At 34.2% G+C, this 17,852-nt stretch overlaps 2 protein-coding genes and 1 non-coding gene across 3 annotated transcripts; all 3 read right to left on the bottom strand.

Moving 5' to 3' along the window:
• Nucleotides 1–1,923: 1,923 nt before the first annotated feature.
• Nucleotides 1,924–6,102, bottom strand: LOC132064168 (putative casein kinase II subunit beta-4). The gene is made up of 5 exons (XM_059457067.1): nucleotides 5,636–6,102; nucleotides 3,922–4,140; nucleotides 3,068–3,177; nucleotides 2,803–2,968; nucleotides 1,924–2,153 (listed from the first exon to the last, which is right to left on the bottom strand). The coding sequence occupies exons 1-5, from the start codon at nucleotides 5,847–5,849 to the stop codon at nucleotides 2,023–2,025; spliced, it is 840 nt and encodes a 279-aa protein (XP_059313050.1). The 5' UTR covers nucleotides 5,850–6,102; the 3' UTR covers nucleotides 1,924–2,022.
• Nucleotides 6,103–13,411: 7,309 nt separating this feature from the next.
• LOC132064167 (pentatricopeptide repeat-containing protein At1g69290) lies at nucleotides 13,412–16,140 on the bottom strand. The gene has a single exon (XM_059457066.1). The coding sequence runs from the start codon at nucleotides 16,062–16,064 to the stop codon at nucleotides 14,100–14,102; it is 1,965 nt and encodes a 654-aa protein (XP_059313049.1). The 5' UTR covers nucleotides 16,065–16,140; the 3' UTR covers nucleotides 13,412–14,099.
• Nucleotides 16,141–17,754: 1,614 nt separating this feature from the next.
• On the bottom strand, nucleotides 17,755–17,826 carry TRNAP-AGG (transfer RNA proline (anticodon AGG)). Its single transcript has one exon. It is a non-coding gene; the product is annotated as a tRNA-Pro (tRNA).
• Between the last annotated feature and the right edge of the window lie 26 nt (nucleotides 17,827–17,852).

The raw sequence follows: 17,852 nt of genomic DNA, 5'->3' as shown, positions 1-17,852 counted from the left end.
TCGCTTGATCGTCCCTATCTCGGGGTTGCTCTTTAGTTTTTATCCCTCAAATCGATCGTCTTTCATTTTTAGCCTTCGACACTTTAAATAATAAAGAGAGGTCAAAAGTATCTCTGACATCTTAAAAATCAGATTTATGACCTAATTTTACAAGGTAAAATTTCATAGAAACTATGTTTATTTGTGTAAAGTTAAATAGAAACTATATCCTTATTTGATATAATTCAGTAGAAATTAAGTTATTCTAAAGAATTATGGTGGATAAGGAATAGTTTTTATATAAGTTTACACGGATAGGTAATTTTTATGAAACTTTGCTTTGCAAATTCTTTTTTATTTTTTATTTACTCTGTTAGAGTTCAAATTCAGAATCTCTGATTTCATAGGCCAGTGAATAAGAGTAATTTAGCCTATAAATTTTCATTAAATGAGAAATAGGATCAAAAATTAAAAAACAGCCATTTGAAGGACAAAAATTAAAGACAAGCGATTTGACAAAAATTACAGATCAATCCATATGAAGGGAAATCCGTGCCAAAAAAATGAAATTACACAGCTTATCCTTCAAATGTCTCTTGTCTCTTACTTTCTCTTTTCTTTTATCCTTTTTTTTTTTCTTTTTGTTTTAGTTTGGGAGGTTTACTATAGTCTATTTGGTTAAGCTTCTAAAATAATTTATTTTAAAAAATACTTTTTGAAAAAATACTTTTTGTGAAAAATAATTTATGTTTGACTAATTAATTTAAAAAACACTTTTAAGCAGTAATTAACATTTAATTAAGCTTTTAAAAAGTGCTTTTAAATGTATTTTTCTCAAAAGTGTTTTTCACAAAAAAAAAAAAACTCTTAGGAAAAAACTATTTTTTTTAGCTTTTAAAAAACTGCTTCTACTACTTCTCAAAAGTACTTATTTTCTCCCCAAAACTTTATCAAATACCTCACTTTTTTAAAATAAGCATTTTTTAGAAAAAATAAATACTTTTAGAGAAAAATAAGCTTAGTCCAACAGGCTACAAACAAGAGATATTCTCTCTTTATGGTATTTATACCACAATTTGTAACTTTGACATTCTATAAGCACCACTGACTGGGAGATCAGTAACATAAAAGTTGGAAACATAAATTCATATTTTTACATCAAACCAATTGGAAAAGTTACAAATTTAATCATTCAAAATGCTCAACTTATTTTTAAAATTTGAAAAATAGAGACAACGATTCAAACCCACCCTAAAGAAAAATTCTTTTCCAAATATCCACAATTTTTTTTTGTCAAATTCATCTATAGGCTTGTTTGGTTCAAAAACTATTTCCAAAATACTATTATATCGTTTCTAGTCGTTTTATAACGCCATGCATCGAAAATCTGAAAATAAACTTACATACTACAAACAAAGAAATAGGGATACAAGATAAAGAGTTATTATTAAAATAAGGTTGGACAAAAGATAAACTTTCAATACGTCGTTTAAGTGTACCTTTTAATTCAGGTCAAATGTCAATTTAAACAATGGTGACCATCAAATTTGCACCTTCATGCCTCAGAATTATCGATCACAATTATATTTATCATCATCATTATATCAAATTCAAATAAACTTTAATGCGGTGCGACATTACATCTGGAAATGGTCCTACAAAAAGGAGCAAATCCTTGGTGTATCCTAACCTAACCTCCAGATGAGTGCCTCTGCTAGAAAACATGGTAGCATTCAGTACTGAAGCACCAAGAGAAAGGACAAACAGATACCAAAGAACTACATCGAGGAATAAATCCAATTCCCTAGCTAACTAGAAAAGAAATAAGCTTACAGATGCTCTTGTATTTCATGACGAAATTTTGAAGACGAATTTCACTTGACAGATTGGCTGCTTCTTGATCAATGAATCAAGTTTGTCATATCTAGAACTTCTCCTGTTTTACCTGGGCTCTACCACGATGAATTGTACATAATAGCCAGGTAAGAACCATTAGTGGCAGAAAGATGTAATATCTTCACAATATCACAACGGACTTCGCTGTCAAGTTTTGTGGAGCTTGAAACCAAATACCCTGGGAACATAATTCTGTGTTGGTTTTTGTGGCTTGAGGTGTCCATAAGTCATCAAAAAGAGGTGTGGAAACGTTGTTCCAAAGTAAGCTCCATCGATATCTTGGGCCGTTAAAGAAATCATAATATGGGATAGAGATGCTCAATACATGGCAAAGTAACGGCTAGTATTCAAGATTATAGAGCAAACTACCACAGAAAAGTGTGCAACAAGTTCCATGCAATTTAAAATTGAAGAACAGGCAGAATCACAAGAGCAGAGCACCTAAAGGGTTTGACCTAGTGGTCAATAAAGTGGGTCAAGAACCATGAGGTCAGGTTCAAATAAACAGAGACAAAAACACTAGGTGATCTCTTCCCATCAATCCTAGCCCTGGTGGACCGTTACCTGGTACCTGTTCTTTGGAGGGAGGTGGCAGGTATCCCGTGAATTTAGTCGAGGTTTGCGCAAGCTTGGCCCGGACAACACGGTTATAAAAACTAAAAAGAATCACAGGAGCAGAAACTTGGGAACAAAAATACACCCAGCTCAACCACTTAGCATAATTGTGAATAGCTTCAAAAGAAGGAGAAAAGAGAAAAAAAAAAAAAAAGGCAGCCCGGTGCACTAAGCTATGTGGGGAGTCCAAAACTAAAAGCCTTACCCTACATTTCTACAAGAGGCTGTATCCAAAACAAAAGAACTGCATAAATGACAGACGAAAAGTATCAACTAAAAGGAACTTCAAAAGGTGATAGAAATGAAGGATACTGCCTTGGTACTTCGATCGGGGGTAATAGATATCCTCACATTTGGGACAGTATATTTTTACTGTACTTGAACGTGGAATATCGGACTGACCAACTGGAAGGCAAGGCTGTCCACAGCAATAAACTCGTGGACATCTCCCAAAGTCGTAGTTCTTGTACTTCTCTAACTGAAAAGGGGTTTTCCCAGAATTTACATCATGAGAAGTGAATAAAAAATGAAACCAGACAACACAAAAGCACAGAAACAGCTAAGCATAAGAGATCACCATTGCAGTCATTCCCTTGCTAGTCAAAATGTACCGGACATGGATCAAACCATACAACATCTCTGCCGCTGACTCAACCAATTCATTCTGCTCCTCGGTGAACATATCACCTAGTCAAAGCAGGAAAAAGTTACAAATCCAAACATGAAAAAGACTAGCTATCTATTTTATTTTATTTTTGATCAGGAAAAAAAAAAGACTAGCTATCTATTTTGAGAGCTTACTATATATTCAGTGCCATAAGATACCCCATATGTACTTAGAAAGCAAACCGGTACTTATTTTCAAAGGGAAAACAACAAAAACATTGTGAAAGCAGGGGGAAAGACGCCAAGAATTCGATTTTATTTCCTAAAGCAGATTCCAAGTCCATCTTAGAAAGCTTGTGAAATCACGTAAAAGAAGATATTCCGAGGGTATTACATATTCACATGTATCAATTTTTAAAGGCACTAAGATTTGTTGAAAAACACAATAACACAAAAACAACTACATGCCTATTGCATCCAACCCCACTCCCCTACCCAAAAAAAGCAACAAAAAAGAGACATTTGATGAAGGGAAAGTAGCCTTAATCCAAGTGAGAACATGCACGCCCCAATACCCAAAAAAAAAAAAAAAAAAAAAAAAAAAACTGAACCGCTGACTACGTATCCACATTTTCATTCAACATGAGAATCAACATCATCTAGATTGTTAAAAGAAGTACGAGTTCCACAAAACTAGCAGAACCTGTAGTTTGACCTCCCTTTTTTCACAGAAGATCAGATACCACATCCTTCAGTTGAAATAATAAGACAAGAAAGAAGCTTCTGCAAATATAGGAAGTACTCTAAACAAGCAAACATACTTACCATGAGAGGATTCAACATCAAGGATAAGGTCAAGTGCATAGTCATAATATGGCACTTGACTGCTCAATCCACAGAGATTAAAATCATCTTGAATGTATTCATCATCAACTTCACAGAAGAACTCATTTCCACGCAGGTTACAAAACCAAGAAATCCATGATGTATCTTCCCCATCAGAACCACTAACATCAGACTCTTCACTGTCTGTTTCAGATTCATCTGCAAAAGACACAATATAGGATATACACTCGCATTTAGTTCGAAATATAAAAGAGACAAAATGAAAGAATTTATGTCTATTTAGTATGTCATCGCTGAAATAATATTAAAAATTTCTTGCAGAAAAATAGTTTACAGCTTGTCAAAAGCCAATATCATGAACCATTTATCAAAAGGAAAATAAGAATAAAATATGTGAACCAACAGAAATTGTACTTAAATGATGATGTAAAAAGAAGTAATAGTAACGCAGAAACAATCTGAGTCCAAAGGTCCGTTGCAACCAAATATATAGCAACCTCTATCACCAGCTGTAACACTATTATATTCTCTCTACTCTAAAGGCAACTAAACATTAGGATGTAACTATGTGTAACAGTGCTCCACGTACTCATGGAGACAGTAGACAAATCTGAGCTTGTGACTGGATGCCACAAACATCACAAGCCATGAATAACAATGGAAAACAACAGGGATATTCCCTGTGAACTTTTTCGTTCACCCGGGTGAGAATTCAACAATTAGCTAGAACGAATTTGAGATGACACACTAAGATCATCGCAGAATGAGAAGATGATCACAACTAGTCCATCCATTCTCTTTGAAACTTGATAATCTTTTTTCTGATCCAATTCCACGATGCTCTTTCCAGACAAGCATAATCTAAAATAACTAAAAATGTTCCAAAGAAGCCCCTAAACATATCCATCTAAGCAGGAAAGGACTTCGCCAAGTCGTAAAACAACTTTTCAATTTACTCTAACAAAATTGAGTTTTATGCTTACCGGCATTTTTTCTACATTGCACAAATGAATTCAAACTGAAAATCACGAAATTTGACAACATCACATCTCCTCAAGCTGACCACAGCAACATACCACAGTAAAATTATCTCGGCATAAAATGAACCCCCCGCCCAACTATGCAGCTAGACTGCTAGAGCCAGAGTGGACATATACGGGTGTACCCTGCTCCTTGCATTTCTTCAAAGAGGGGCTTTTTCATGTTTCATGCACAGGAGCAACTTTTTTGAGCCAACCTTTGCCCTCAATAAAACATCGAACTTATGGCCTATTTATAATCTTTCTAGCTTTTCACTAAACGAATCACGAAGACGAACACTTTACAATGTTATACAAAATAAGAGCCTGTTTGGATGGGCTTATAACTTAGGAATCCTAACTTATGGATTTTGACTTATTTTTGTTATTTTGGCTTAAAAACAAGTGCTTAAGAGCACTTTTTTTGTCTTACCCAAATACTACAAAAGTGCATAAAAAGCTATTTTGGCTTACAAGCACCTAAAATAAACCAATCCAAACAGGCTCTAAAGACTACATATGTTAAAGCTAAAGCAACATGTAGCGGATCCACATTCCACTAACAGGAGGAAAATGAATAATCAACCGTTTTCAGCTAAAATCAAATTAAAAGCATTCAAATATCAAATAATCGTTACACAGCAAATAAGAAGAAAAGGAAAAAATCATCTAACCATCAGAGCACTTGTTCTTCGTGTTATCTAGATGCTGAGGATGATGATGCAATTTAGAGGTAGAAGGAACCGCCTTATCCTTCAAGGAGGCTCTAGATGTGGAAGGTGATGATTTTTCCAAGTGCTTATCCAACACATCGTTTATTCGTTTCCGATCCAACGGTCCTCCCGCGATCTCCGACCTCGATGAACCACCACCTCGATCTCTATACATTTCTCTCTTCCGTCACCTCAAACCTATACGTGTGTGTGTATATATATATATTTATGAACCAATTATCAGTTATACATCAATGAAGCAAAGCTCAAAACTCCATAAAATTGGACATAAATACTCTGTGTGTGTGTGTGTGTGTGTGTGGAGAGACGGAGATAACAACTAGGGTTTCGTCGACATTTGAGAGAAGAGAGAAGAGAGATGACAGGAGACAAGCAGCTCCTCACTACCAGTTAGCCCCTTTTTCTCTCTCTCTCTTCTATATAAGTCATTTTTTATCATTATTTATGTCTAAATTATATTTTATTTTTTATTTGTGTGTTATCTCCATTACGACAGCATTCTATTAAGGATAAAAATGAGAAAAAATAATTAATTGGATTTAAATTTTTAAAATGATAAATAATTTGAGACAATAATTTTTAGTAATTATGATGAATAATTTAAGACGGAGAGAGTAGTACTGCCAATATGGGTGTGTTTGACACGGAAGGAAAATGTTTTCTACTTAATTATTTACTTGTGTTCAGTATATAAGCAAAAAATATTATTCTAAATATTTATATATAATCTAGATAAATATTATGGGAGGTGGGGTAGGGGTTTGGTGTGTGGGGATGGGGATGGGGATGGGGGCTACGGGGCTAGAGATGGAGATGAAGTGCATTGGAGGGTAGGGTGGACGCAATAACGTTACTTGTTGACTTGTTTTTGTTATTTTCACTAGGATGTCATTTTCTTCATTTTAAAGAAATTTATTTTTCTAAAAAAAATATTTTTTTTAATAATTTTGATCAAAGAAATATGAGAAAATTGAAAAAGCTCAACACAGACACCATGTATGTTTCTAATTAATTGTAGTTTTTGTTGACAGTTGAACGTTAATATTCTTTTTCTTCTAGTGGTACTTTGAAAAATAAATACTTTCTAATGATATATTACTAGAAAATTAGGATGCTTGATTCAAAAGCGCTCTCGTACGAATCAACTCAAATGTTACTTGATATTATATGTTATATAAAACATATTATAATGTAATAAAATAATGTCGGACTACTTTATGTCACGTTCAAGCTGGAATCGAGTACAAATTTAGAGCTGTGGAGATTTGATTAACTTTACTTCTTCTTTTTTCCGTTTATAATATAATTAAAAATTGAATTGAATATATTGTATAACTTTTTATTTATGAACAAATCTCTTCTAGTAATGGCTATTTCCTTTTTTCCAAAACTCATACTTAAATTGTTTATTATATTCTTCAACTGCCATTTTAACCTTTACAAGTCTTCACATTTTCATTTTGGCATTAGGAATTTCTCAGTCTGATTAATCTATTTTTAAAAATTAGTTTTACATGATAGATATTACAAGTGGCCTTTATGTTAAAGTTTCCTAAACAAGAAAAAGAAACCTTTTGATTTATTAAGAGGCGTATTAGCTAACTACTTATATTAGCAAGTGGAAAGATGTGTCATATGTTGCTTTCAATGTGGGTAACAAACTGACTAAATTATTGAGATCGGAATAATCCCTAGTTTCAATAATGCTTGATTCTTAATTCCTTAATGAACATTAATGCTAAGACGGACGAGATTTGTTTGTTAGAAAAATACTAAAATTAGATGTTTTTATGTATATATACATTTTCTTAAGGAAAAGGTCAAAATCAAAATTCAAAAGATAAACCATAATGGTTGCACTCCGGTGTCATTTTGCTCTTTGCCTCTCTTCACTACACCATTATTTTATCCAGTGGTGAATTTAGGGCCTTTTTTTGGAGCACGTAAACACATGATCTCGCCGAAAAACTAGATATTTTATGTATATATTTTCTAAAATTAAGATAATATACCTACTTTAACACATACTATAAAAGACTAAATAGTCAAGCAGACTTGGTTGAAAATTGAGTGGTGAACCCATGATCCAGAAATCCTAGATTCGCCTCTGATTTTATCCCATCACTTCTTTGTTTCAATAATTAACAGGTTTAAATACCCTTTTCTATTGTTCATCGTATTCTTCTTTCAGGATAATTGTTGGTTTTTTCCCAACTATGTAAAATGGTAAAACCTTTGTTTTACACAGCCATGTCGGAATTCTTTCGAAATAATTTTATGACTATTATTTGGAAAAGACAATTCCATGTTACAGATTTTTTTAATGAAAAAGATGGGTTTTAATCCTAAACAAGTTTGGCAAGATATTCATAAAACATCAAACAGTTTCCTCATGTGAACCGAATACAACTTGATGATTCGGACCACAATAATATTAGATATTCTACTTCTCACTTTAAATTTACAAAATGATCAATCTGGCAAGAATATTGAAAAAAAGCACTGCAAGTAATCGAATGAACTTTGATTTTTTCCCCCTCGTTTCTTCTTATCAAGAACTAATTATTAATTACGTGTAACTACTAAGGTTTGGTGCCAGAAATATTTTATACACGTGGACAAGAGATAAAAGTTTCCAAACACTGTTCATGCAAATGTAATCACTGTAGGAACCGGCAACAAACAAAGCAAAGAAACTCCCATTGCTATTGGTTTGCTATAAATTAGTCCCATATCCCCATAAAATATAGAGACAAGGCTTAATGCATATGCAGTCCCTGAACTTATCCTTTTATTTTTTATTTTGTCCCATTGCTAGTGGTTTGCTATAAATTAGTCCCATAACCCCATATAATATAGAGACAAGGCTTATCTGAACTTATTCTTTTTATTTTATTTTGACATCTTAACTAAATGTTGTTCCTATTGAATCCTGAACTCGTTCTCATATGTGTCTATCAAACACAATCTAACTTACATAATATTCTATCATCAATGTAGCAACATGCTAATATATATTCTAATTTAATTATGTCATTTTATAGTTAAGATTAACTGCAATTGAGAGAGTAAAAAAGAGTAAGCTCTTAATTAAATTCGGCAAATGGAAGAAAGAAAATAAACCGATACATCCATGACCTAAAAAGAATAGCTTTTTAACACACGCCTAAAATATTACTTCACCTTTATTACCACAATTTAATTTTTTGCTTCTAATAAAAATAAATTTAGATAGTTTGATAGACACACTTGAGGACGAGTTTAAGGATTCAATAGGAACAATACTTAATTGAAGTACAAAAATATAAAAAATGCCAAATTTAGGAGGTTGCATATGCATTAAGCCTATAGACAAACATATGCAAGCATGAGTCCTTAGGTAAAGCTTACCAAGGATTTCTGTACTTTTAGGCCAGCAATTTTTTATATCATTAATAATTAAGTGTCATAATATTTAATATGTAATTACCTTATAAGGTAGACCTAATTATATAAATATCTTTGGATCGTTGGTACATAAAACATACACTCAACTGTATTTAGTTACATGGTGGGTATGAAGTCATCTTTTTCAGGAAATACTTTAACTCCAATATAAAATTTTTCAGCGTGAATCTGAATTCAGCTGGACTCCAATACGAATATCGGATAAGAAATCAAAAAGTATTCCACAAAAATCTAGTATAGATAGTAAAGTGTGAATGTAGCAAGGAAACAAGTGGGAGAATCTGACAATCCAACTGGAGTCTTGACGAGGGAACTTGTCTATTTGGATGTCATCATTAGTCTCTGTGCAGCATCACATGTACTCATTCTGCACTGAGCAGATAAAGTAGAACAGCAAAAAATCTCTGTCTTTAGAAGGACAAAAAAAAGCTCTTAGAAAATAACTGGATAAAATTTTGAAAGAGATTCTCAATAGGAAATTGAAATTTGTGTTCTTTCCATATGCTTAAGGTTCTTGTGACTATCCAAATAAAATTAAGAGTGTGTCTAACACTGGGGATGCACAAAAGAAACCGACAAATCGCACCAAATCGATAATCCAAATCAAACCGAGGAAAAATCAGACTATTGATTTGATTTGACTTGATTTGGCATCGGGAAAAAAAAAAGACCATAATTGGCTTGGTTTGGTTTTAACTGAAAAAAGTCAAATCGAACTAAACCAACCCGACATTACATGTATATAATTTTTAAAGTATTTTAATACATAAAAACATTTATATATAATGTAAGTTATATATATATATATATATATATATATATATATATATATATATATATATATATATATATATGTCATAAACTTTCAGTAGTTTTTGTCTTTTACTATATTATTTCAAGCTTGGACTTATAACTTTGAACATTTATAAGTTTTATAGCGCATTGATGTTAGTAACTCAAATCAGTACTAATCCTAACAAAATAAATTAAACCTAACACTAGGAATGACAATAATATCGAATATTTATTCTTAGTTTTGCATTAGTTTAGACAGTACATAACTTATTTAAGTTTTTCTTTAATATTTGGTCATGTTATTAATACTTATTAGCTATATTTTTTTTACCATGACTTAGTATTTTTAGATTAGGATCATTTTCATAATGATTTTTTTTTTTTAATATTTTAGTACAATGTCATCACTCATCTCACGTTTTGTGTTATTTTCTTAAGAAGCACCTTAATTAGATAGTTGTATCTAGGGTTGCTTATTGGGCAGATCAGGCGGATTATGACACTTAACAGTTTGGCTTATCGGTTATTGGCTTTTAAATATATAAATCCGCTAGCCAACCAATAAGATATTGGTTGGTTCGGTATCGGGCTAGCAATTATCGGGCGGTGTATCGATTAAATTATGTAACAACTATCACTTTACAATTCATAAGTTCCAGCGACTCTTAAAGCTAATCAAGTCGGTTCAAAACAGAAACAGATCAGGCCAAATCAAAGTTCTTGTTCTTGGTAATACAAAAGCATTATGAGGAGTTAGCTACACATAAAAAAAATATAAATTTTATTTACCAAAAAAAAATATAGTATATATAAATTTTAGTGTACAAACTCTCCAGTGATTAACAGAAACTTCATCGAAAGGAAATCATTTGTAACTTCAAATCAGGCATGAAAGCAGGAGAACCAATTCATTTGATATGTTTAAGCACAAACTTTCTGAAGTACCAAAACTTAACAAAGACGAATGAAGAAAGATGAAAGAGGAAAGACATCTTGGATAATTGTTTCTGATTTGTTTGCCTTTAGCAACACTCTCGTAGTTGCTACTCTTTAGGGAAATTAGGTTCCTAAGGGGTAAGAAGTGGGTTGGGCTTTAGGTTTACAATATATATTTTAAATGTTTAGGAGTAAAAATATAAATATGATAAATTCTTACCGGTTAACGATTTACCCGATAAGAAAATTGAGTAATCCGCCCCGCACCGATAAGCCGTTAATAATAAAATTTTAACCCGTTCCCAAACTAAAGAAATATTTCAAGCACAAATTATATATTTTTTATGAAAACTTTACCCAAAAGAACCCGAATAATCCAAGAAATCCGAAGCTAAAAAACTCGACTTTTATTGGTTTGGTCTATAAATTTAAAAACCCGATACAATTGGTTTGATTTAGTATCTAAAAAAACCGAACCAACCCGATACATATACACCCCTAGTCAACACTATGAAAGTGGATTTAGTGACTGATTTGGATTATAATGTAGAATTATACAATTGGACTACAACAATATAGTAAATGCTGCATCAAAAAATTCTTGTCTTCAAGATTTTTTCCAAGCATGAAAATGCTAACCCTTGACAGAACACACTTCTCTCTTAGGCATATGTAAGTACACAACTCATCCGGAAAGGAAATAGATATAAGAGAGTTATATCTGTCAGACACTCATCATTCTCTCAATAAACTTGTTTGTTCAACTTATTGTCATTTTCCACTCAATGTACCACTCCTTATATACGTCTGTAAATAATATCTTTCTAAAAAATGTGCATACATACAATAGGTTAACAGAAACATTATGGAGAATAGAAATTAGCTAAGAGCGTGTCAACTGTCAAAAACACTGTCCTTCCTTGAGGATATTTCGCCCACAAAATGAAAGAAAATAGTTAGGCGTATCTTCCCAGCTTCAATAAGCTCTTCCCGTTACAAACTGAGAGCAGAAACAGAAGATTCCAGAGGGAAGGGATCTTGATTGTATCATCAATCCTCACTCGTGCAGAAACAATAGATTCAACAAGCTCTTTCTAATCTATGAGGGACACCCCCTTTTGAGATACCCATACTTTCTTCCGGCCCTTTTGAGATACTTCCAGCAGTAGGCATCGCTCGTAAATAATACAAAGTAAATATCAATTTGAGACATGAAGGTGAACCTTGAAAGAGTCACTCCTAAACTCAAACTCACTTAGAAGACGAATAGCGATAATAGGCTGACAACGCTACTAAAAATTACCAGAGTATGCCACTGAAGTTCAGATAAAACAAAGCCTAATGAATCATCTGGGGTGAACTAGGATTCATATACAATGATAAAAACAAGCGCTAATGAATAGCTAATAGGATTGTCATTTGTCCATCAATCACTAATCATAATGACTAATTTCTTTTACTTATTAATGTTGTATGCCAAGAAACTTAAAAGCGTGAGCTTCTGAAAACATGTAATTCCTTCCCCCCGCCCCAACCCCCCCCCCCACACACACACCTCCCCCCTAAGAATATAATTTATTGGACGATCATGTTTATTGAGATTACATTTTCAAACAACAGGAACAAAATCTAATCCATTGGTTGATCACTAGACAGCATTAAATGTTATGACAAAGTAATTGTCGCTTTGATGTGTCTGGACAGTAAGGAATTGCAGATGTTTTGATGGAGTCTCAACTCCAAACCATGCCCTTAAAGTTAGATGTTTAATTATTTTGTTTAGCTGGGCTTTTCTTTTCCCTGTTAATACCCCAGATCAGATTTTGGACCTTCGGTCCATAAGTCTAGCATAAGGTTTTGTATGTCCTGGAGCTAAAAAATCTTTTGCAGTCTCTTGTAATTTCTGCATCTTCTTAATGCCCATTAATGAATAACCTTACTTCATCAACAAAGTAATGTGACATGTTGCTACGTAAATTTCTTAGGTTGAGTGCATTTCTGAAGCTCCTCCTCTAAAGAGCTACGCATTGATAAGTTCCTCTTCTAAAAAGTTCTTCAAAATCAGGTTATCATCAAATGTTCAGATTCTTTTGAAGAGGCAACAAAGATGTTTTTAAATACCACTACTCAGTTATATAGTCACTAAATCATTTCGATAAAAAGATGGCTGACCGGCTTTTCAAGTACGACAATTACACAATAGAAATCAGCATAACTAGATTGAAGATGAACATTAACTAATTCTACCTGCATCCCTACCCTTAACAAACACAAAGTAATGAATAACAGCTGTCGAAAGTCATGCTAACCGATGAATTTCAGGTAACTTTTCCCTTTTGGACACAAGTCCAGCAACAACCAATGCAACTACAGAAGAATCATGTCCAATGTCCATAGCACATAATTGATCCTCTGCTTCCTCTCTTGGAATCCCAAGAAAACAACTCAACATAAGGGCATCCATATCATCAAACAATTATAAAAGCAGCTAAAGAAGGTAAAGAACAAACTTAATGACTTTTTTTTTTATAAGGAAAAAAAAAAAAAAAAAAACTTTGTAACATCTTACCGCACTAGAGAGAGAGGGAGCAACTCTTACAATTTGTACTGGCACAAAAAGCTCCTCGTCAGATATCTGCTACACCTATTCAAGAGTTGAACAACAAAATACTCTGACCATACACATTTTGGCCAGTAACAGCATCAAAAGGAACTGTTGCTGATTAATGTACCAAGCAAGGTTGTTATGCATTTGTAAGTAAATTAAATATTTTGTTGAGTTTCTCCACAAGCACGGGGGTACATTCTTTCACTGCTTCTGGTTTCGGCATGTCAATTTTTTGACTGAGAGTAATGGGAAAATCTTATACAAGTGTGTTACAACAAAGCAGAAAGGTTTCATGATATAGCACCTTCTAGAGTATGTTGATCATAGCCAGGTCAGAATAGTGGTCTATGGAGTACTTCTGCAGCATTTGGCTTAAGCAGACTGGTGTTTTACCCAGAGTATAATTCTGCTTCTTGGAAGTTAGATCACAACTTTCCGTAGAGTTTAGCAAGCATAATACGTCTTTGACTGTGTCACCTGCTACAAGCTCCGCAGCTCATAATCTTTACCAGGCGTGTTTCCTGAAAAGCAACTAGCCACTTGCTGTGTTAGCATCAAAAGCCCTAAAATCCAAGTTAGCCTTTGACGTTAAGCTGAGTATTTTAGATATGAGTCCCATCAAGCACTCAAACCAGCCCAATTTTTGAAAGCAATAAGTGCCTCCATTTTACCGCGATTTTTCCTCCTTAACTTTGAAACTCTGAGTTTCTTATGTTTCTCCATGAATGCTTGTTTATATCTCCATTTATCAACGAATATCTTCATCTCTTGAGATTTCTCCACAACTTGCATTACTGCATCAAAGAAGCCCCCTTTGACCAACGCATACAAAAATGCGTCAACCAAGGTATTATCTAGCTTCAACTTCTTCTCCCCTTCTTCTGAAACCTTTCTTTTGACTTCGTTCCACAGCACCAAAACATTGAAATACTTCTCCACAGTCACATATCCATTTATTAGAGAAAGATAAGTCTGCTCATTTGGTTCAAACTGAAGGAAGGTCATTCTCCTGAAAGTCCTCCTTGCATCTTCTAGCCGTCCAGCCTTGCAGAAGGCATGGATGATGGAATTCCAATCATGTGTTCCAATTTCAATCCTAGGATCTTCCACAATCTCATCCAAGTAAGCTGCCATGAGCTCAGGTCGATGGCTTTCAGTTAAACCAGTCATGATTGTCAAGTAACTCCCTTGCAAGTCAGGTATTCTTGCTTCTCTCATGTCCCTAAACATAGAAAATGCAGACTGAAAATCTTGGCATGACATCGACGATTCAATTAGAGCATCATAGGTAGCAACATCCAATTGTAGACCTAAACTGCTTATGTCTGTCACCAGTTGAGCAGCTTCAGCAGTTTTTTGCTCTTTGCAATATGCCTTCAATATTGGGAGGTAAACTCCAAGACCTAAAGAAGCCCCCTGAGCATTCATTTCATCAAATATCGTGTGTGCCTTGTCCAATAACCCAAGACTAATGCAAGCATTTATGATGCCATATCCAACGGATCTCTCAACAATCACGGATGGAGATTCCAAGGTCTGAGTTTCACCAATCAAAGTAGCTAATTCTTTCATGCTCCCATTTTGAAGAAATCCACTTACTACTTCATTATATGTTCCTTCTCCAAAACATAATCCTTGTCCACCCGTTTCTCTTACACCTTGAAGAATAGTTTCTGAAACAGATGCCAAATTACCACACTTTACAAAGCCGCTAATCAAATTACTAAAGAAAACGCCTTTATCCGGGAAACCAAATCCACTTATTAAACCTTCTAACTCAGCTATTTTCTCTTTAAGACCCTTCAATGCATACAAATAAGCTAGTAACCCAAAACTATATTCATCAGGCCTAACACCCAAAACTGACATGGTCTCCACCACTTTCTCTGCATCAGTAACCGATTCAAGCTCACGACAACAACATTCAAGTGCAGCATTACAAGCTGCCAAACTTGGTTTCAAGAAACTCAACTTCTCATCAATAGCAATCCTACAATTCTCATTGAAAACTTGGAAAAACCCACCGAAGTTACTATTTTTCCTACAAATATCCACAAGAACATCACCCCACAAACTAAAACTGATGAAAAATCTGTTCTTGAACATACACTTTACTAATTCAAAAGCAGGAGCAGCAGTATTAACATCTCTCATTGATTTCAACAAAACATGTACAGTTTCAGGATGTAACAATTCTTGTTTCTTCTCTAACAAGAAGACAACTGATGCAAATGCTCTTTTTATATTATGGGTATCATTCAGTGATGACAAATGAGTGATGAGTGAATTGATAAGTGACTTACTTGGGTAAGCAGAGTAATTTGAAAGAGTCTTGAATGATTTCCAAGCTTCATCTGTGTTGTTTTCTTTTATGGAATCTTGAAGTTTGGACTCAAGATTGGATTTGTGTTCTTGTGTTAAGGTTAGTGGGGTTTGGTCATGGGGTTTTGGTGGGGTTGTAGAAGGTTGTTCTGTTCTTTTTAAGGAGAAAATTGAAGGTTGCAGAAAAGAATACAAACTGGGTATTTCAGGTTGTGAAGAAAAGGGTCTTTTTGAGAGAATACAGAGAGCTCTTCTCCACATTGTTGCCCACTGTGTTTGAGTCACTGTTTGTTCGAGAGAGAAGATGAATGAGGACCCCTTTTGCAGGGGGCTCTGTAGAATATGACGGGAAAAAGTCCAAAATGGTCCACTATTTTTGGATTAAGGCTCAAAATAACCCTATTTCTTTTTTATTGAGCATTATAGTCCATATTCTTTGACAAGGTTGTATATTCTATTCTATCTTTCAGCAGTTACATGCTAGATTTTGCGGAGCTTCTAAGTGTCTGGATTCATAAAAACATATGTTTGTTACCATTATGCCAAATTATGTGGAGTTGCTTGTTCATCTTGTGCATTTTCCTAGTCAACGTATCCCTCGATCAATCAAGGCTATTTTCATGATACGCGTTGAAGAGTTATTTTTTTATAAATTGATTTCATAAAAGCTTATTGAAAATTCTTCTATTACATGAGAGAAAGGGACGGAGACGGAAAGAACTACAATGAAATTGAACTTACACTATAGTTAAATACAAACTGCACAAAGCAGTCTCCAATCTTCTCTAGCGTACATCCCAGATGAAATAACAAACATAAATTTGAACGTAAAGCATTGGTCACTACAGTGTGCTACAACTACAACAGTATGTTCAGTATAAAAAGACTGGAATCCAACTCTACTCTATACAATGTTAATTAGTATTTAGTACAATCATGTTTCCTACAATAATGTACGTTAAGGTGGTTTGCAGTTTTTTGCTTCTCTTGTTTCTGGCAAAAGCACAATCCACCGAACCAAGTACAAGTCGAGATGATAACTCTAACTATGAACTACGAAAGCCTTTATTTGTTACATGGGAATATGTATCTTTTTATCATAGGTATTTTCCGTATATTTGTTTTACACGTGATCAGACATGTCAGGATGGCACTACTGCTGCTCAGCCTCCCTACTAGCCACTGGATGGTGCTTTTGAGGTACAACCTTTGCGGATGTCGACCACTACAGTCTGATTAGTATCAGCTCATTTTCCCTCGAACCACTTTCTAGAGAGGAGGATTGCAGTATATGCTCGAAGATTTTGAGGTTGGAGAAGCCATTCGGGTCGTTCTCACATGCCATCATCGTTATCATGATCGGTGCATCCGAGCATGGACGGATACAGGGAGTAATCGGTATCCTGACTATCGTCGGTTCTACAAAGATATTCAAGTATAGCTTGTGTCAAGATATTGCATATGATCCATCATAAGAATAGTTTGTGAAAAGGGGAAATTTTCACCCGTTATATGAAGTCATAGATTGAAAATATCACTCTGTTGTGATTAATTTCTCTCCATTGAGCAAACATATGATCCTAATCAACCTAACCTGTAAAAATAATTACTTCTCCCATCTGCTTGAACATGATCAATGATACTTAAAATTATTGTTTCCCTTTTACATAGCAACAAAAATTTCTAACGTAATAGGCGTGGGTTGGATTCCACTATCCTCAGCCCCTTCCCTAATTCCCTAAGCAATTGAAAAGCAATTTGAAAAAAGAGAAATCCCAACTACAATCAAATCTACCAATACAAGAAGAGAAAGCTGAAGTAATACCTGATGGAGGTCCTATTGCAGAAGGCCCAAGTTTTAATGAGTTCATCTAGAAACATAAAACCCCAACCCAATATAAAAGAACTCACGTCCACAAAAAGACAAAGGAGATAAAAAAAGAAATACTAAGGGGCATTCCGAGAATTGAACTCGGGACCTCTCGCACCCTAAGCGAGAATCATACCACTAGACCAAATGCCCTAGTTGATCTTTGATCAGTAAATATT

Source organism: Lycium ferocissimum, chromosome 7 (assembly GCF_029784015.1).
Source record: "Lycium ferocissimum isolate CSIRO_LF1 chromosome 7, AGI_CSIRO_Lferr_CH_V1, whole genome shotgun sequence".
NCBI lineage: Eukaryota > Viridiplantae > Streptophyta > Magnoliopsida > Solanales > Solanaceae > Lycium > Lycium ferocissimum.
Note: the sequence above shows the minus strand (reverse complement) of the source record. Positions and strands in the feature narration are given on the sequence as shown.

Excerpts from the sequence above, each read along its gene's own strand:
- LOC132064167 (XM_059457066.1), bottom strand. The coding sequence starts at position 16,064 with ATGTGGAGAAGAGCTCTCTGTATTCTCTCAAAAAGACCCTTTTCTTCA.
- LOC132064168 (XM_059457067.1), bottom strand. The coding sequence starts at position 5,849 with ATGTATAGAGATCGAGGTGGTGGTTCATCGAGGTCGGAGATCGCGGGA. Across the intron at positions 4,141-5,635 it reads GAAGAACAAGTGCTCTGATG|ATGAATCTGAAACAGACAGT; the intron begins GTTAGATGATTT and ends TGTCTTTTGCAG. Across the intron at positions 3,178-3,921 it reads TGATGTTGAATCCTCTCATG|GTGATATGTTCACCGAGGAG; the intron begins GTAAGTATGTTT and ends TGCTTTGACTAG.